The sequence below is a fragment of the Rattus norvegicus genome, chromosome X, assembly GCF_021556685.1.
Source record: "Rattus norvegicus strain SHRSP/BbbUtx chromosome X, alternate assembly SHRSP_T2T, whole genome shotgun sequence".
Lineage (NCBI taxonomy): Eukaryota > Metazoa > Chordata > Mammalia > Rodentia > Muridae > Rattus > Rattus norvegicus.
In genome coordinates this window covers 7,437,561-7,459,144 of record NC_141554.1, presented here as the reverse complement: position 1 = coordinate 7,459,144, position 21,584 = coordinate 7,437,561, and the positions used below count along the sequence as shown (strand labels likewise).

At 38.8% G+C, this 21,584-nt stretch overlaps 1 protein-coding gene across 4 annotated transcripts in view; it reads left to right on the top strand.

Moving 5' to 3' along the window:
- The window catches only part of Znf81 (zinc finger protein 81), a 98,107-nt gene that overhangs the window by 14,169 nt on the left and 62,354 nt on the right, over positions 1-21,584 (top strand). For 2 of the 4 annotated variants that reach the window (NM_001447036.1, XM_087598833.1), the window contains 4 exon segments: positions 2,496-2,529; positions 2,954-3,076; positions 19,643-19,671; positions 20,448-20,609. In NM_001447036.1, the coding sequence (NP_001433965.1) occupies positions 20,556-20,609 (54 nt within the window). In that variant the 5' untranslated portion in view covers positions 2,496-2,529; positions 2,954-3,076; positions 19,643-19,671; positions 20,448-20,555. 4 annotated transcript variants of the gene reach the window in all.

Genomic DNA, 21,584 nt, shown 5'->3' with positions numbered 1-21,584 from the left:
TAAGGTTACTGGCCATTAACTTGCATTTCTTAATTATCTTTAACAGTTTATATCAAATTAGTAGACTTTTAAAAGATTAGGAGTTTACAGATTTTTCCTTGCTGAGTTTGGGCTTAAAAAATTTGAATAGAACACCCCTTAGCATCAAAATAAAACTTTAAACCATAGATACAGTCTTAAAGATAAAGAGGTTAGATAAATATTTTTAAGTTACTGTCTGCTAGCCTGAACAGACCTAAGGAATTGGGATAAACATTCTGGGAGATTTGGGTGAAGTCTACCTCTGTAGCAAAAGGTAGGTGAGGTTTGCTGCCACAGATGGCCAAAAGGTCACTGGGTCATTAAAAATATCCACTCCCAAAATCCTGGGTGAAAATCAGGTATTTTATCTCTTCCAGTGAGAAGAGATCCCCCTTCTTTTTGTAAAAATTGCTTTTAGTGTTTTACAGTCCAGTCATTACCCCATCATGGTCTGCCCTCCCACAGTTCCTCATCCCATTTCTCTTCCCCCCTGTCTTCAAGAGGATGTGCCCCAACCTCCCCAAGGCCTCCCCACTCCCTGGGACCTAAAGCTTCTTGAGGGTTAGGCCTGTCTTCTTCCATTGAGGCCAGACTAGACAGTCCTCTGCTCTATATGTGTCAGGGGTGTGTGTGTGGGGGTCTTGGACCAGCTCTTGTATGCTGCCTGGTTGATGGCTCAGTGACTGAGATCTCAGGGATCTCGGTTGGTTGAGACTGCTGGTCTTCCTATGGGGTGGCAGTCAGCTTCAGCTTCTTCCAGCCTTTCCCTAATTCAACCACAGGGGTCCCAGACTTCAGTGTAATAGTTGGGTGTAAGTATCTGCATCTGTCTCAGTCAGGTGCTTGTTGGGCCTCTTGTAGGCTAGCCTTGCTAGGCTCCTGTCTATAAGCATACCATAGCATCAGTAATAGTGTCAGACCTTGGAGCTTCCCCTTGAGATGGATCCCACTTTGGGCCCATCACTGGACCTCCTTTTCCTCATCCTCTTCTCCCTTTTTGTTGCTGCAGTTCTTTTAGACAGGAACAATTTTGGGTCATAGTTTTGACTGTGGGATGCCAACCCCATCCTTCTACCTGATGCTTTGCCTTTCTACTGGAGGTGGACTCTACAAGTTCCCTCTCTAGGCATTTTATCCCTCCCTTTGTGTCCTGAGAGTCTCTCACCTCCCATGTCTCTGGTACATTCTAGAGTGTTTCCCCACCTCCCCTGCCACGAGGTTGTATATTTCTATTCATTCTGGCCCTTGGGGCTTTTCTTCTCTGTCACCACCTCATACCTGATCATGGTCCTCTTTTCTCTTTCCCCTTCCCTCTCCCACCCAGGTCCCTCCCTCCCTCTGCCTCCTATGATTGTTTTCTTCTCCCTCCCAAGTGGGATTGAAGTATCCTCACTTCAGGAGAAGAGGCCCTTTAATGATTAACATACCATTCCTCTTTTCCCTAATGAATAGGCTCAAGAGTCTTTGTGTCTCCAACATATGTCTATCAGATATGATACTTAGTTGCCTTAGAACTTAGTCTATTAATACTGATAGTATGATAATAATAAAATGCCTACAGTTTGTGGGAAATAAAACCACCTACATAATTTTTAATCTTCTCTTAAGATAGAGTTTAGTATCAATTTATATTATATATTTTTTTATAAATTTTTTAACAAAAACATGACATAGTGGTACATGCTTTAATGCCAGCATTTGGGAGACTGAGGGAGGCGGATTTCTTGAGTTCCAGTCTATATAGTGAGTTCCAGGACTGTCAAGACTATGTAGAGGCCTTTTGTAGTGCTTTGAATATGAATGGTTCTCATAGGCTCATGTATTTGAAGGCTTAGCCACTCTATGATAAGATTAGAAATATTAGGAGGTGTGATGTTGTTAGAATAAGTATGTCACTGGGGATGGACTTTTAGGGTTCAATTCATGACAGGTCCAGGTTCTCTCTACTTGTGGATCAGGATTTACAGAGCTCAGATACTACTCCAGTGCTTGTCTGAGTGCTACCTTGCTACTTGCCATGATGATAATGGACTAAACCTCTGAAACTGTAGGCAAGCCCCCAATTAAATGCTTTGTTTTATAGAGTTGCTATAGTCATGGTATCTCTTCATAGCAATAGAACAGTAACTAAGACAGAAGTCGGTACCAGGAACTTCTATGACAGGAATGGTCATGCTGTTTGTTGGAGGAGAATTTGATGTAAGACACTACCAGAAACTCACAGAACCTAACTAAGAAGAAACTAAGGGATTTTTGTTGTTGTTTGTGTTTTTAGGTGTGAGAAAATTTAAGCCTGGCCTCCATAAACAGTCATGCATATGGTTCACACATATGTGGCAGGAAAAAACACTCATACACTAAAATAAATTTTAAAAGTGCAATCAAAATAGTAATAAATAGCATGGTATAATATAAGAAAATGTTCAGAAATTGAATTGACCTTTTTTTTTTTTTTTTGGTTCTTTTTTTCGGAGCTGGGGACCGAACCCAGGGCCTTGCGCTTCCTAGGTAAGCACTCTACCACTGAGCTAAATCCCCAGCTTCTGAATTGACCTTAATATAATATATATGGGACAATAAATATGATGGTTATTCTGGGTGTCAACTTGACCATACCTGGAATTAACTAAAACTCAAAAATGAAGGGTATACCTGTGAAGTATTTTTGCTTAATTTGAAATAGAAAGATCCACTTCTAATATAGATCATTAAGGTAGGAGGATATAACTTTAATCCAGATTAGAATTGGGAAAACATGCTGTTAATCTGGATCTTGAGTTAAGAAGACACACATTTTATCCAGATTATTTGAGCTAATCTGGGCCCTATCTTCTGCTGGAAGCCTATATAAGGACATGAAAGAAGGAAGCTTTTGTTCTTTGTCTGCTTGCTCTTACCTCACTAACAAGTCCATTCCTTTGCTGGTATTCAGAGTTTCAGCATATGCTGAAGACCATACCATCTGAGACATTCAGCCTCATGGACTAAGCAACTACCAGATTCTCGAACCTTCTATTCACAGCTAGCCATTTTTGGATTATCTGGACCACAGCCTGTAAGTCATTCTTATAAATCCCCTTTCTATGTGTATGTATGTGTGTATGTATGGAGGAAGCAATTTATTCTATAAGTTGTTACTCTAGCAAACCTTGACTAATACAATATGTGACACTAGTGATATTCAATGAAGAGAATTGTTAAATACAGAATAATTTTCATTATCAAGAAGAGCAGTTAGAAATGGAGTAATTACATGAAAATGTACAGAAGGAATTTAAATGTCCAATTAATAGGAAAAAGAATTGCATGGAAGAAGTAAAATAGGTCTAGCCTCAATATGAGGTGGGTCCTGAGAAAGGGAGATATGGGAGCAGTGATGATTCAATAATGACTCGAAGTCAGTAGTGGGTACAGGCTGTCAGTTCAAGTGCTCTCTTTTTCTGAGGATTCTCATCATTCTTCCTTCTTCTCCTTTTTTCCCTCTTTCTTCCCAATCGTTTGCCTTCTCCCTTTTCATTCTCTTCCTTCTTCCTTTTCATTCTTTTGCCTTCTCCTGACCAGAGAGCCCAAACCCAGTTTTTTATTTACTAAAGCTACATTGTCAAGGCTTTGATGATTGTTAATATTTTTTTAGAAATCTTCAATTTTACATAGATTTTATGAATCCAAGATCATTAGTCCCAATCCCTGCTTCCTTAAAACAAAAACTAAACACAAAGCAATACTACATCTCCTTATAGTTTTTACACAGCCTGTTTTTCATCGGTAGCTAGAACAACTCTTATGGTTTCCTGGTACAGCAGATAGCAGTCTTTAGTAAAGATCTGCATGTAAGAACAGAAAGGTGACAGGCTACTAAGGTTAAAATCATTTCTTGTAAAGTTTTAAAATTTATGCATGTAAAGCAAATAGCTCTCTCTAATATCTTTCTAGGCATTGTCATCTTCAATCCTTCAAGTAGTTAGGGAAACAAAATATTAATTTTTATATGCTTATATATCATACTTTAATTCTTTAATCTTTGTATCCTCATACTAGCACTTTCCTTCTAATTCTATTTGTTTCTAGATCATATACAAGCCTTCCTCCTATAAGATGAACCCAACTATCATTTACTTGTACTTTATAGATTCTTTCTTTTCCTATCCACGCCTTCTCTTCCTGAGACCACTTTAATTCTTCATTGTTGATGTATCCAAATTCAACCTGGTTAATTAATGAACTTGTCATTGGACTGGAGGGTACATGTATCTCCTCATAATTCTAAATTCAAGGAGAAGTCTGGCAATGAAATATGTCTACAAAGAACCGTGTAGGCTTTCATAGCCTCTGTGGTTATATTTTCTAGATCCTCTCCCATGGCATTAAAGGCCAAGTGTAAGGCCTGTGTTTCATCCTCCGCAGTCTCACAATCACCTACATTCCTCACTCCTGAGAACCACATCTATTTCATTTATTAGCCCTGAGAAATTGGGGAAGTGTATTCTCCAGAAAGAAATCGAAAGTAAAATAGAAAAGACAGCAGATCAGCTTCAGGGCAACAGAAATCATCTCCCACAAAGAGATCAATGACTTGGTGATGTTCCAGGGACAGGAAATGTGTCACACCTCCCCTTATGCACCCATGCTGAACCTGGAAACAACTAGACATAATTCTTCAGCTCTTAGAAGAATAAAAGGAGTAAAAGAAAATCAACCAGTGTTGGGGAAGAGTTGATAAAATGAGATATTTATACTTTCCTGCTAGAAATATTTTATATACATGTATATGTCTATAACATATGTTTGTGAGAGATAACATTTTGATAGTCACTAAGCAATATCTATTTTAAAATAATAAAAGGTTTTATCACTATTTGCAGATGATATGATAGTATATTTAAGTGATCCCAAAAGTTCCACCAGAGAACTACTAAACCTGATAAACACCTTCAGCAAAGTGGCAGGGTATAAAATTAACTCAAATAAATCAGTAGCCTTCCTCTACACAAAAGAGAAACAAGCTGAGAAAGAAATTAGGGAAACAGCACCCTTCATAATAGTCCCAAATACTATAAAATACCTTGGTGTGACTTTAACCAAGCAAGTGAAAGATCTGTATGATAAGAACTTCAAGCCTCTGAAGGAAGAAATTGAAGAAGACCTCAGAAGATGGAAAGATCTCCCATGCTCATGGATTTGCAGGATTAATATAGTAAAAATGGCCATTTTACCAAAAGCGATCTACAAATTCAATGCAATCCCCATCAAAATACCAATCCAATTCTTCAAAGAGTTAGACAGAACAATTTGCAAATTCATCTGGAATAACAAAAAACCCAGGATAGCTAAAACTATTCTCAACAATAAAAGGACTTCAGGGGGAATCACTATCCCTGAACTCAAGCAATATTACAGAGCAATAGTGATAAAAACTGCATGGTATTGGTACAGAGACAGGTAGACCAATGGAATAGAATTGAAGACCCAGAAATGAACCCACACACCTATGGTCACTTGATTTTTCACAAAGGAGCCAAAACCATCCAATGGAAAAAAGATAGCATTTTCAGCAAATGGTGCTGGTTCAACTGGAGGTCAACATGTAGAAGAATGCAGATCGATCCATGCTTATCACCCTGTACAAAGCTTAAGTCCAAGTGGATCAAGGACCTCCACATCAAACCAGATATACTCAAACTAATAGAAGAAAAACTGGGGAAGCAACTCGAACACATGGGCACTGGAGAAAATTTCCTGAACAAAACACCAATGGCTTATGCTCTAAGATCAAGAATCGACAAATGGGATCTTGTAAAATTACAAAGCTTCTGTAAGGCAAAGGACACTGTTGTTAGGACAAAATGGCAACCAACAGACTGGGAAAAGATCTTTACCAATCCTACAACAGATAGAGGCCTTATATCCAAAATATACAAAGAACTCAAGAAGTTAGACCGCAGTGAGACAAATAACCCTATTAAAAATGAGGTTCAGAGCTAAACAAAGAATTCACAGCTGAGGAATGCCAAGTGGCTGAGAAGCACCTAAAGAATTGTTCAACATCTGTGATGCTTGCAGGGACCCTCATAAGATTTGAAGTCTTGGAGAGGTAACAGCACACATCGAAGATGATATGGCTCCTATACTCCATATGAAACTGTAGATATAATACAGATTATTATTTCATGAATTTAAAACCACTAGTTTCAGCCTAAAACCTTCTGGACTGGCAGCCATTGGGGATCAGAGAAGTTTACCATCTTACCACCAACAGCACAGGTGGTTGAAGTGCTCAAGATTTAGGTTATTGAAGATGACAATGTTCATTTGGTTAGGCATAAAGTTATGCACAAACCTTAACTGTTTCTAATGAAGTCCAAATTGTCCTAGAATAGATTATGTTCATATAGTACATAAAATGAATTTCAGAGAGCAGTTAGTGAAAACTTATCAAACAATGTTACATACCACATTCAAGGTTTTGCATTGATAGTTTGTAGTTATTGTCACCAAAATCAGCTGGAACAAGATATTCAACCCAAGATTGGCAAAGAAATACAAAATGCTTAAAGGCTGACTATAGGAATTTTAAATGTGCAAGGAAAAGGGATTCAATATGCTGTGTTCATATGATAAGCAAAAGAAATATTTTGCTAGTTAACAAAGTTAACAGATTTCTAGCCTTGAATTCTATAACATTGTGTTGACTTTTTTGCATATATGTTTCTGCCTTGTAATTTTCTGTTATTTCTATTTGTAAACCTTTAAAAACTTCTGTTATATTTAATATCAGAGACATCTATCCTGAAGTCATTTTACTGTTTAGAAAATGTTCCCAACACTGAAATCCTTTTCTATTTTTAACAAACTTTATTTTTGTTCTATGTGTATGAGTGTCTTGCCTGTATGCACCACATGTATGCCTGTATGCCTTGTGCCCACTGAGGCCAGAAGAAGGTGTCATATCACCTTGAACTTGAGTTACGTGTATTGTGAGCCTCCATGTAGGTACTGGAAACTGAGCCCAGGTCCTCTACAAGTGCAGCAAGTGCTCTTAACTGCTGAGCCTTTTCTTCAGCCACAACCTGTTCTAAAGTATTACAGATAGCTCTTCAGTCCTTTACTCCCACTACCCTACCTATGTTTCAAAACACTTCAATAGTTTTTACTGATTCACCAACTGTTGTGACACTCTAGCTAAGTAGAATTCATGTTTCACTTCCTTTTCACTGTTTTGATCATTTATAGCATCTCATAACTAGTTTCTAACTAGTTTAGGGGTATTGGTTCCATTTTGGGAGGAAACAAAGTTTTCTGGAAATTTCAAGATAGCTAGCTTCCTGGGGAACTTATTTTTAAATCCAAATCTTGAACCACATTCCCTCCCTGCCCATGAATATTTTCATCTTTTTATTTTTTCATTGTCCTTTCCATGTCTAGTACCATTGTAGTTATAGACATCTGCATTTTTGGAAGAGGTTTGACAAATTATGTTTCTGTTTAATGTTAAAGAAGTGCCGATGTATAAAACTTGAAAACGCAGATGTTGAAGAAGTAATAGGAATCTGGGTTTAATAAAAGTAATAATAATAACAGTGATAATAATAATAATAATAATAATATTCTTTAATTTTTTTTACAGTCCAGTCGTTATCCACCTCCTGGTCTATCTTCTGACTGTTCTTTATCCCATACCTCCTCCCCCATCTCCAAGAGGATGTCCCACCTCCCACCCCTACCCCAGCAGACCTCCTCACTCCCTCCAGCTTCCAAGGTTAAGTGCATCTTTTCTCACTGAGCCCAGGCCACGCAGTCCTTTGCTTTTTATGTGTCAGGGTGGAGGTGGTGGTGGTGCTCTCATCAGCTGGTGTATGCTGCCTGTGGGAGACCCCTGTGGTTGAATTAGAGAAAAGCTGGAAGAAGCTGAGGAGGAGGGCGACCCCATCAGAAGACTAGCAGTCTCAACTAACCTGGACCCCTGAGATTTCTCAGTGGAATCTGTTTAATATTTTCTAGCCCAATTGTTTTCTAAGCAGATGAGTCAAAAAAAAAAAAAACCCACAAAACTAAAAATAACCCAATGTGAAAGAATTACAACTTCTTTTTTTATTGGATATTTTTAATTTACATTTCAAATGTTATTCCCTTTCCTGGTTTCCCAGCCATATAATGCCCTATCCCATGCCCCTCCCCTTCTCCTTTGAGGGTATTCCCCCTCCCCATCCCAGGGGTGCACTTGGGGGTCCAACCTTGGCAGGACCAAGGCTTCTCCCATTGGTGCCCAACAAGACCCAACAGCTACATATGCAGCTGGAGCCATGGGTCAGTCCATGTGTAGTCTTTGAGTAGTGGTTTAGTCCCTGGGAACTCTGGTTGGTTGGTACTGTTGTTTTTATGGGGTTGCAAGTCCCTTCAGCTCCTTCAATCCTTTCTCAAACTCCTCCAACAGGAGTCCTGTTCTCAGATCAATGATTTGCTGCTTGCATTCACATCTGTATTTGTCATGCTCTGGCAGAGTCTCTCAGGAGACAGCTATATCAGGCTCCTGTCAGCATGCACTTCTTGGCCTCATCAATATTATCTAGTTTTGGTGGCTGTATATAAATGGGCTGTATACCCAGGTGGGGTAGGCTGACAAAAAATTAGGGAAATGACAACCTTCACAGTAGTCACAAATAACATAACATACCTCATTGAGACTCTAACCAAGCAAGTGAAAGATCTGTATGACAAGAATTTCTAGTCTCTAAAGAAAGAAATTGAAGATCTCAGAAGTTGGAAAGACCTCCCATGCTCATGGATTGGCAGGATTAATAGAGTAAAAATGGCTATTTTGCCTAAAGCAGTCTATAGATTCAATGCAATCCCCATCAGAATTCCAACTCAGTTCTTCATAGAGTTAGAAAGAGTAATTTGCAAATTCATCTGGAATAACAAAAAACCCAGGATAGTGAAAACTATACTCAACAATAAAAGAACTTCTTTGAGAATCATCATCCCTGATCTCCAGCAGTATTACAGAGTTATAGTGATAAAAAACTATATCATATTGCTACAGAGATGGGCAGGTAGATCCGTGGAATAGAACTGAAGACCCAGAAAGGAACCCACACACCTATGGTCACTTGATCTTTCACAAAGGAGCTAAAACCATCCAATGGAAGAAAGATAGCATTTTCAACAAATGGTGCTGATTCAACTGGAGGTCAGCATGTAGAAGAATGCAGATCGATCCATGCTTATCACCCTGTACAAAACTTAAGTCCAAGTGGATCAAGGACCTCCACATCAAACCAGATACACTCAAACTAATAGAAGAAAAACTAGGGAAGCATCTGGAACACATGGGCACTGGGGAAAATTTCCTGAACAAAACACCAATGGCTTATGCTCTAAGATCAAGAATCAACAAACATTTGGACCTCATAAAACTGTGAAGGTTCTGTAAGAATTACAACTTCCAAGCGGCATCTTTCTGTTATTTAAGACATGGTAGAGCTTTCTTCTACTTCGTATATAAAACTCTTTCCACATTACTCTCCTTTATCAGCCGTGCCAGCCAAGAACTCATATGTAACTGCTCCAGCAACCTTTTCAGATATATTGGTAGTCATGTGTGTGATCTCAGAACACAGACATGATATTACAGTTAGTAATGGTGGATTCATTTCATATACATTGTTTACAGTTCTATTACCAACTCCCTGTTTCTGGGCCAACATCCCGTTAACCCCCCCCCTCCCCTTCTTTATGGGTGTTCCCCTCCCCATCCTCCCCCCATTGCCGCCCTCCCCCCAACAATCACGTTCACTGGGGGTTCAGTCTTAGCAGGACCCAGGGCTTCCCCTTCCACTGGTGCTCTTACTAGGATATTCATTGCTACCTATGAGGTCAGAGTCCAGGGTCAGTCCATGTATAGTCTTTAGGTAGTGGCTTAGTCCCTGGAAGCTCTGGTTGCTTGGCATTGTTGTACCTATGGGGTCTCGAGCCCCTTCAAGATCTTCCAGTTCTTTCTCTGATTCCTTCAACGGGGGTCCTATTCTCAGTTCAGTGGTTTGCTGCTGGCATTCGCCTCTATATTTGCTGTATTCTGACTGTGCCTCTCAGGAGCGATCTACATCCGGCTCCTGTCGGTCTGCACTTCTTTGCTTCATCCACCTTGTCTAATTGGGTGGCTGTATATGTATGGGCCACGGCAGGCTCTGAATGGGTGTTCCTTCAGTCTCTGTTTTAATCTTTGCCTCTCCCTTCCCTGCCAAGGGTATCCTTGTTCCCCTTTTAAAGAAGGAGTGAAGCATTCACATTTTGATTATCTGTCTTGAGTTTCATGTGTTCTGTGCATCTATGGTAATTCAAGCATTTGGGCTAATAGCCACTTATCAATGAGTGCATACCATGTGCGTTTTTCTGTGATTGGGTTAGATCACTCAGGATGATATTTTCCAGTTCCAAACATTTGCCTATGAATTTCATAAAGGCATTGTTTTTGATAGTTGAGAAATATTCCATTGTGTAGATGTACCACATTTTCTGTATCCATTCCTCTGTTGAAGGGCATCTGGGTTCTTTCCAGTTTCTGGCTATTATAAATAAGGCTGCGATGAACATAGTGGAGCTCGTATCTTTTTTATATGTTGGGGCATCTTTTGGGTATATGCCCAAGAGAGATATAGCTGGGTCCTCAGGTAGTTCAATGTCCAATTTTCTGAGGAACCTCCAGACTGATTTCCAGAATGGTTGTACCAGTCTGCAATCCCACCAACAATGGAGGAGTGTTCCTCTTTCTCCACATCCTCACCAGCATTTGCTGTCACCTGAGTTTTTGATCTTAGCCATTCTCACTGGTGTGAGGTGAAATCTCAGGGTTGTTTTGACTTGCATTTCCCTTATGACTAAGGATATTGAACATTTCTTTAGGTGTTTCTCAGCCATTCGGCATTCCTCAGCGGTGAATTCTTTGTTTAGCTTTGAACCCCATTTTTTAATAGGGTTATTTGTCTCCCTGCGGTCTAACTTCTTGAATTCTTTGTATATTTTGGATATAAGCCCTCTATCTGTTGTAGGATTGGTAAAGATCTTTTCCCAATCTGTTGGTTGCCGTTTTGTCCTAACAACAGTGTCCTTTGCCTTACAGAAGCTTTGTAATTTTACAAGATCCCATTTGTCGATTCTTGATCTTAGAGCATAAGCCATTGGTGTTTTGTTCAGGAAATTTTCTCCTGTGCCCATGTGTTCGAGTTGCTTCCCCAGTTTTTCTTCTATTAGTTTGAGTATATCTGGTTTGATGTGGAGGTCCTTGATCCACTTGGACTTAAGTTTTGTACAGGGTGATAAGCATGGATCGATCTGCATTCTTCTACATGCTGACCTCCAGTTGAACCAGCACCATTTGCTGAAAATGCTATCTTTTTTTCCATTGGATGGTTTTGGCTCCTTTGTGAAAAATCAAGTGACCATAGGTGTGTGGGTTCATTTCTGGGTCTTCAATTCTATTCCATTGGTCTATCCATCTGTCTCTGTACCAATACCATGCAGTTTTTATCACTATTGCTCTGTAATACTGCTTGAGTTCAGGAATAGTGATTCCCCCAGAAGTCCTTTATTGTTGAGGATAGTTTTAGCTATCCTGGGTTTTTTGTTATTCCAGATGAATTTGCAAATTGTTCTAACTCTTTGAAGAATTGGATTGGTATTTTGATGGGGATTGCATTGAATTTGTAGATCGCTTTTGGTAAAATGGCCATTTTTACTATATTAATCCTGCAAATCCATGAGCATGGGAGATCTTTCCATCTTCTGAGGTCTTCTTCAATTTCTTCCTTCAGAGGCTTGAAGTTCTTATTGTACAGATCTTTTACTTGCTTGGTTAAAGTCACACCGAGGTACTTTATATTATTTGGGACTATTATGAAGGGGGTTGTGCCGCGGTCGGCAATCTTGGAGGTTCCAAGGATCCGCGGGGGGACCCCTGTTGAGGACACGCGTGGAGCGGAGACGGGATGGCGAACAGAGACACAGACACAGAGAGAGTGTGGTCAGCTGTTGCAACTTTACTGAGAGAGCATCAGACATTTATACACAATTTTCATTGCATAACAATCTTGGACCATGGCCAAGAACATTTGATTTTTCTGCAAAAAGGTATAGCTTGCTTTTTTTTTTTCAGACGAGCCGCAGTCAGCCAGCCTAGTCTAGTTTTCGTTTGTCACATCAAGGAGGAAGTTTCAGGGGACCGCAAGTCTGGCATATCTTACGCCATCAAGTCTGTGTACCTAGTTCTATCGCTCTAGTTAACCCTTTTGATCCCATCTTCGCTAGTCCTGTAGATGCACATCCAAGGCTTGGGGCAATAATATTGCATGCCTGATCCCTGTCTAAAGTATCTGATGATCTGTGACCTTACCTCCCATTTCTCTTCTTCTGAGAGCACACACCAAGGAGGACGGGCTCTTGCCAATCTTTCTGACCAAGGCAGTGACAAATACCTGACCCTATATCCATCCTTAGTAACCCACCTATCAAAATTCAAATCATATTCTCCAGTATATGGTAATGGAGCATCCATTGGTCGATGCACATATGGTCCCCTGTAAGTACCTGGTTGCCACTACCTGTTTCTATCCTCTGTAAAATATTCATAATACCCAAAGCTCAAGGAATCATTTCTCAACAGTTCTACCAACACCCTAATAGAAGAAGCATCACTATCCTTATAAGTATAATTCTTTGTTAAATCTTTGATTTCCTTATCTATAAGAGAAGACATAATCTGCAACCTTGGAGTCCCTGTCATCAGAGGCTCTGTCTGCTGTAAAGAGGAAGCAGGAAAGCTTGTGGTATTAGTGATCAAAAATAGATCAGGGCCTTCTGTCCTATTATTAAAGGAAGTCTCTGTCTTGCCAAGATCATATTCAGAATCAAACAAAAAAAATAAAAAAATAACTGCTGACAACGATCTTTCCCATGACCCAGATGCCCATCAGCCCAGAGCCAAGTTTGCAGCAGGGGGCAAGTCCAGGTGCACATCTTCTTGGAGTCCACCACTCGCAAGCAGGGGGCTTAACCACGTGTGGTGCGAACCCTCGAACCGGCTCCCACTCAGGCGTCATGTCTGCCCCGGAGCTCGATTATCTCTGCTGCAGGCGTGAAGGGTTGTTTCCCTAATTTCCTTCTCAGCTTGTTTCTCTTTTGTGTAGAGGAAGGCTACTGATTTATTTGAGTTAATTTTATACCCAGCCACTTTGCTGAAGTTGTTTATCAGCTTTAGTAGTTCTCTGGTGGAACTTTTGGGATCACTTAAATATAGTATCCTATCATCTGCCAACAGTGATATTTTGACTTCTTCCTTTCCAAAATTTGTTGTCTGATTGCTCTGGCTAGGACTTTGAGAACTATATTGAATGAGTATGGAGAGAGTGGGCATCCTTGTCTAGTCCCTGATTTTAGTGGAATTGCTTCAATTTTCTCTCCTTTTAGTTTAATGTTAGTTACTGGCTTGCTGTATATGGCTTTTACTGTTTAGGTATGGACCTTGAATTCCTGTTCTTTCCAGGACTTTTATCATGAATTGGTGTTGAATTTTGTCAAATGCTTTCTCAGCATAAAGTGAAATGATCGTGTGGTTTTTATCTTTCAGTTTGTTTATATAGTGTTTTAAGTTGATGGTTTTCCATATATTAAACCATCCCGGCATACCTGGGATGAAGCATTCTTGTTCATGATGGATGGTTGTTTTGATGTGTTCTTGGATTCGGTTTGCAACACTTTTATTGAGTATTTTTATGTCAATATTCATAAGGGACATTTGTCTGAAATTCTCTTTCTTTGTTGGGTCTTTGCGTGGTTTAGGTATAAGAGTAATTGTGGCTTCATAGAAGGAATTCGGTAGTGATCCATCTGTTTCAATTTTGTGGAATAGTTTGGATAGTATTGGTATGAGGTCTTCTATGAAGGTCTGATAGAATTCTGCAGTAAACCCGTCTGGACCTGGGCTCCTTTTGGTTGGGAGATTTTTAATAACTGCTTCTATTTCCTTAGGAGTTATGGGGTTGTTTAAATGGTTTATCTGTTCCTGATTTAACTTCGGTACCTGGTATCTGTCTAGGAAATTGTCCATTTCCTGCAGATTTTCAAGTTTTGTTGAATATAGGCTTTTGTAGTAGGATCTGATGATTTTTTGAATTTCCTCTGAATCTGTAGTTATGTCTCCCTTTTCCTTTCTGATTTTGTTAATTTGGACACACTCTCTATGCCCTCTGGCTAAGAATTTATCTATCTTATTGATTTTCTCAAAGAACCAGCTTTTGGTTCTGTTGATTCTTTGTATAGTCCTTTTTGTTTCTACTTGGTTGATTTAAGCTCTGAGTTTGATTATTTCCTGCCTTCTACTCCGCCTGGGTGTATTTGCTTTTTGTTCTAGAGCTTTTAGGTGTGCTGTCAATCTGCTGACATATGCCCTCTCCTGTTTCTTTCTGCAGACACTCAGAGCTATGAGTTTTCTTCTTAGCACAGCTTTCATTGTGTCCCATAAGTTTGGTTATTTTGTGTTGTTGTAAAAATATAAAAATAAAAATGGTATCGGTGTCTTTTACCTGCTAGGTCTGTACTGCAGTGCCCAGATATCTGCTAGATTATCTTGGTGAAAACACAGCCCAGCCGCACACTTTCCTACACTCAAACCCTCACATAAAACAACACACAACACAATAATCTTAGATCCAATTGTTAAGATATAATTGCCCACTTAAACATACAAAGCCCAGTACCATCCATCCCTTGAGAACATTAATAACAACCTGTAAATACACAGAGCAACATCTTAACATCACCTGCCATGGCTTCTCCCCTTTCTCCATCTCCCCTCTCCTCCTCTCTCCTCTAGTCTCCTCCTCTTCCTTCAAACTTCTCTCCCGCCCATCCTTCCTTCTCCTCCAATGACAGGCCTCCTTCTATCCTGTACCTGCCTCACCTGTGACATCATCCTACAATTTTGTACTTTCATTTTCATTAAATTCTAAGAAGTTTTTGATTTCTTTCTTTATTTCTTCCTTGACCAGGTTATCATTGAGTAGAGCATTCTTCAACTTCATGTATATGTGTGCGTTCTTTCCTTGTTGTTGTGGAAGACCAGCCTTAGCCCGTGATGGTCTGATAGAATGTATGGAATTATTTCTATCTTTCTGTATAGAAAGGCCTCTAGTGAGGCCTGTTCTGTGACCGAGTATATGGTCAGTTTTGGAGAAAGTATCATAATGTGGTGAGAAGAATGTATATTCTTTTGTTTTAGGATAGAATGTTCTATAAATATCTGTTAAGTCCATTTGGTTCATAATTTCTGTTAGTCTACCTATGTCTCTGTTCAATTTCTGTTTCCATGATATGTCCATTGATGAGAGTGGGGTACTATAATCTCCTACTATTATTGTGTGAGGTACAATGTGTGCTTTTCGCTTTATTAATGTTTCTTTTATGTATGTAGGTGCCCTTGTATTTGGAGCATATATATTTAGGATTGAGCGTTCATCTTGGTGGATTTTTCCTTTGATGAATATGAAGTGTCCTTCCTTTTCTTTTTTGATGACTTTTGGTTGAAAATCCATTTTATTCGGTATTAGAATGAGTACTCCACCTTGCTTCCTCAGACCATTTGCTTGGAAGGTTGTTTTCCAGCCTTTTAGTCTGAGGTAGTGTCTGTCTTTGTCTCTGAGATGTGTTTCCTGTAGGCAGCAAAATGCTGTGTCCTCATTGCGTATCCAGTTTATTAATCTATGTCTTTTTATAGGGGAATTGAGTCCATTGCTGTTGACAGATATTAAGGAATAATGATTGTTGCTTCCTGTTATTTTCGTATCTGGAAGTCAGATTATGTTTGTGTGCTTCTCTTCTCTTTGTTTTGTTGCAAAAAGATTAGTTTCTTGCTCTTTCTAGGGTGTAGCTTGCCTCCTTGTGTTGTGCTTTTCCATTTATTATCCTTTGTAGGCCTGGATTTGTAGAAAGATCTTGTGTAAATTTGGTTTTGTCATGGAATATCTTGGTTTCTCCATCTATGTTAATTGAGAGTTTTGCTGGGTACAGTAACCTTGTCTCGAATTTGTGTTCTCTTAGGGTCTGTATGACATCTGTCCAGGATCTTCTGGCTTTCATAGTCTCTGGTGAGAAGTCTGGTGTAATTCTGATAGGTCTGCCTTTATATGTTACTTGACCTTTTTCCCTTACTGCTTTTAATATTCTTTCTTTGTTTGGTGCATTTGGTGTTTGACTATTATGTGAAGGAAGGAGTTTCTTTTCTGGTCCAATCTATTTGGAGTTCTGTAGGCTTCTTGTATATTTATGGACATCTCTTTCTTTAGGTTAGGGAAGTTTTCTTCTGTGATTTTGTTGAAGATATTTACTGGTCCTTTGAGTTGGGAGTCTTTACTGTCTATATTATCCTTAGGTTTGATCTTCTCATTGAGTCCTGGATTTCCTGTATGTTTTGTGCCAGTAGCCTTTTTGTTTTACATTATCTTCGAGAGTTGTGTCCTATGTTTTCTATGGAATCTTCTGAGATTCTCTCTTCTATCTCTTGTATTCTGTTGGTGATACTCGCATCTGTGACTTCTGATCTCTTCCCTAGGTTTTCTATCTCCAGAGTTGTCTCCCTTTGTGCTTTCTTTCCTATTTCTCTTTCCATTTTTAACTCCTGGACGTTTTTGTTCATTTCCTTCTCCTGTGTTCTTGTTTTTTTCTTTTTCCAATAGTTCTTTAAGGGATTTTTGTGTTTCCTCTTTAAGGGCTTCTAATTGTTTACTTGTGTTGTCCTGTATTTCCTTAAGGGAGTTATTTATGACCTTCTTCAAGTCCTCCATCATTATGATAAAATGTGATTTTAAATCTAGATCTTACTTTTCTGGTGTGTTTGGATATTCAGTGCTTGCTTTGGTAGGAGAATTGGGCTCTGATGATGCCATGTAGTCTTGGTTAATGTTGCTTATTTTCCTGTGCTTGCCTCTTGCTATCAGATTGTCTCTGGTGTTACCTTGTTCTGCTGTTTCTGACAGTGGCTTGACCGTCCTATAGGCCTGTGTGTCAGTAGTGCTCTAGACCTGTTTTCCTATTTTCTTTCAGCCAATTACGGGAACAGAGTGTTCTGCTCTCAGGTGTGTAGTTGTTCCTGTCAGCTCACTTTCAGCTGTCTCTGTGGGCCGGAACCAGAAGGGCCTACCCCTATTTCTCCTAAGTCCTTGTGGGCAAGGGGCCCAGATGGTGTTAGGCGTTTTCCTCTAGAATCAGAAATGTGGGCGGAGAGTAGTCTCCTCTGGTTTCCCAGGAGTTTCTGCCCCTCTGAAGGTCTAGCTCTCCCTCCCATGGGATTTGGGTGCAGGAAGCTGTTTGACTGGTTCAGTCTGGATCCGTGCACAGTCTGGACTGCTGGCCCTGTTATACTTTTAACCACTGAGTCTTTTATCCAGCTCTGATTTCACTTCTTAAAAACTCATTTACTTGTATTGATATCCCTGAGAGGTCTGCTCTTTTCTGAAGGCAATGAAGGGACAGTGCATTTAAGGGAGAGGGTCGGTGGGGAAAATTAGATGTTGTGATCTGGATGTATTATATGAGAAAAGAGTAAAAAGAAAAAAGAACCCAACTCATTATACTAAAAAATAGGATGAGATCGAATTTCCCCCTTTCAAAATGTTTCTACAGCTAGTAAAAAACCCTCAATTTTATAAAATAGTTCATAAAAATATTCTGGATTGTGTAAGAAGGGGAACAAGGACAAAGTAGACATGGATAGTCCAAATTCACTTTCTTTTTGGAGTTCAATGGAGTCTGAAATCTCATGCTTTCCAATCTCTCCATTTTCTACAGGCAAATCTGCTTTAGTTGGTTGGTTAGCCACCTCAGCCTGTTTACTCTTTGCTCCCCTCTTCCCTTGTTTGCATGTTTTTGGTCTGATGCTTTATCCTTTCTTGTGGTCTCTTTTGACTTCATTAGTGTTTGCTAGGTGTGTTTTTTTTCCTGACAACCTTGTCTACACTTGTTTTTCTTGCTTAGAGCTGACTTTCCTTTTGGGCCTCAGATTAGGAATTGGGAAGCCACGTGGTGCTGAAGTTGATCATAGAGCTGTGCTGCCTGGCCTCTTTCTTCTTCTGTGCCCCATAGTTTTTTTAAATATAAACATTTAGTAATGTAAATTTTTCTCTCACTGTTGCTTAACCATCATTATACAGATTTAATATGCTATATTTTCATTTATTGCTTTTTAAATTTCCTTTAAGAATTTACCATAGATTCTATGAAAATATTTCAAGTTTCAAGTACTTGGAAATTTTTTATCTTTCTGTTATTGATTTCAAGTTTGGCATTATAATCAGAAGATATGAAATGATCTCATTTTCATAATGTCTTACAATCCCAGGTATTGTCTGTCTTGTAAAATGTTCAGTGGGCTTTTGAAAAAAACATATATCCCAATGATGCACCCTCCAGCTCTGGCATAAAGGAGGGTGAGATAGGGTTATCAGTTCAAGGCTAGTTTCAGCTATTAGGATTTGAGGCAAGCATGGGCTAATCTGTGAAGGTCTGTCTCAGAAAAACTAACAAACAAAAATTAGTGCTTTGCTAGAGTAGCTGAATATTTATAAACCCATTTTCTGTTAGTACTGTAAACCTTTTTACAAATTCTACCTTAAATACATGTTTTAAACTTTTTGAAACCTCTCATGTTTTCTGTTCTACTGGGTCACCTTTTCTTAATCTTTTATGAAACAAAGAGCATTTCTTAAAGCTTATTTTGTTTGTGTTTGTTTTTTTTCTGTTTCTGTTGATTCTGTGTACATTTCTTCAGTATATTCAGATCATATTTGGAAATAACAAAGAATATTTGGAGAAGTCACCAATGTTATTTCTCATGTTGTTCTATAAATGATCTACCATTTCTGTCTACCTTTTAGAAGTTCTTTGTTCTTGCTGTGTTGTGTCACCATCATTCCCCACCCTATCTTGGTCTCTTTTTGAACTCAGTTATTTCTGTTGACTATTTTCTTTTTTTCAGATTTATTTTTATTTTATGTGTGGATGTTTTGCTTGCATATATCTCTGTATACCACATGTACGCAGTGCCTGAGGAGGCAGAAGAGGAAATAGATTCCATGAAACTGGTGTTAGAGTCACTTGTTAGCTACCCTGTGAATACTGGGAACTAAAGTTGGGTCCTCTTGAAGTGTTTTTACCTTCTCCATCTCTGTCTCTTTTCCTCTCTTTTTGTCATCCCCTTTCTTTCTGTTTTGGTTTTTCTCTGTGTATGTAGCTCTGGCTGTCCTGGAACTTGCTATGTAGATAAGGCCACAGATCTCCCTGCCTCTGCTTCTTTAGTTCTAGGATTAAAGGCATTGCATTCGCCACCACACCTAGCTGTGAACATGAACTTTGAAGTCAGGTAGACTGGGTCTAACTTGTAATCACTAATATTCTGTTTCTGCAGACATAAAATGAAAACACAAAAATTATTAATATATAGGTGAAAGTTTTTGTGCAAATTATACAACATGTCTAGGTGCTTTTGTATAATACATGGGTCCTTATATAAGGCAATTATTTCTTATCTGGAATGGTTGAAATCAGTAATGTTTTGAATTTTGTGTTTTTTTTTTTTCAGATTTGGACCACTTTCATTTACCTGAAGAGGTAGGTATCTTAGGGGTGGGATCTAAATCTATAATCGAATTTCTTATACATTTCATCCCTACATTACATCTTAACTTGAAGGTAATTTATACAGTATTTTTGGTAATCCTATATTGATGGTGATTCTTTTTTTATTTAAAGATTTATTTATTTTATTCATATAAGTGCACTGTAGCTGTTACACCAGGAGAGGGCATCAGATCTCATTACAGATGGTTGTGAGCCACCATGTGGTTGCTGGGAATTGAACTCAGGACCTCTGGAAGAACAGTCAGTGCTCTTAACCTCTGAACCATCTCTCCAGCCCTTGACAGTGATTCTTAGCACTCACATGTAAAATTTTGCATCTCTGTATCATGTCAGTGTTCAAAAAGTTTTCAATTTTATTGAATTTGGGACATTAAGATTTGAATATCTGCTGTTATGGCATCTATTTTCATTGTCCCAGTTTCAGGCTAAGTCTTGAATAAATATCATCTCATTTTAATTTTCACAACCACTTCAGATGGCTTTGACTTTTAAAAGTGAAACAGAAGAAATGTTTTTGTACTGACACCTAAATATTGGCAGAGCTAAAATTTAAATTTCTATTAATCTTAGTTCGAATCTCACATACTTCCTCATATTTCCCTTTGATTAATAAGCAGAATCAATGTTTCTATGACTTTGTCTACTATACTGTACTGTTCAGTAGGTTAAACTATACTTTGGCACTACTATAAAATGTTTAGTTGCAAATTCGTATTATTTTGACAATGTCTTTTTGGGTATCTTAGAATATCTTCTGATCCTAGAAGAGCCTGTTAAGTCTGCAGACTTCAACAGAATCAGAGAATCTCGACAGAACAGAATTACCAACAAGAGAGCCCAGGGATAGCATTAACATGTTGGTTACTAAAGATCTAACTCAGCCATGGAGACATGCCAAGGCCTATGAGGTGAGGGGAAAAGAAGGGTGACCCAGGGGGTAGGAATTTTTTATTCTGAACTTCTGAGCCTTATAGAAAAACGTAATTTGCTGCACATGTTTTTCAACCCTGATATGGTTTTCACAACTATTTGAAGTTACAGTCCTAGCTCTAGTAGGCTCTACATGAAGGTATATCCAAATCTTTTAACAGAACACTTTATTATTTTAAATGTATGGGTATTTCACCTGCGTACCATAGGCACACAGTGCTCACAGAGACCAGAAGAGGGCATCAGATCTCCTGAAACTGGAGTTACTGCTTGTGAGCTGCCATGTGGATGCTGGAAATCACACCCATGTCCTTTGGAAGTTAGGCAGATTTTCTTAATCATTTCTCTAACCCCTACCCCATCCCTTTAATTTTGCTTTTAAATTTTGAAATAGAGTCTTGCTAAGTTACTGGGACTGGCCTTGGACTAGTAACCAATTTGCGTCAGCCTTCTGGGACTATAGGTATATGTCAGCATGTCTACCATTTTTCTATTTCTTTAGTTTTCCTTCCAATTAATTGAAAAGTACATTATTTTCTAAATCTTCTATGTACATCATTAATGCTATTGCAATTTTTGTTTAAATAACTAAAATTTTAGAACATCCCCATAAGTATACCACTGTTTATATTTTGCAGTTTCAGTGATACAGTATCATCACTTGGAAGTATTAGTAATAGTTTAATTTTTTTTTAGAAAGGGTCTTACTGTACTGCTTTGGAACTCACTCTGTGGACTAGGCTGGCCTGGAACTCACAAAAATCTGCCTGCCTCTGCCTCATGAGTGCTAGGATTAAAGGTGTAGGTTAACCTGCTTGGCTAATAGTTTAATTTTAAATTTAATGTTTTAGTAATATTATAGACAAAAAGTTCCAAAAGTTTGAAAAGTACAAATCTACATAGTCAAAATTCTCCTGTCCATCTTTCTCCTATATGTTCAGCTTTTAGATTCC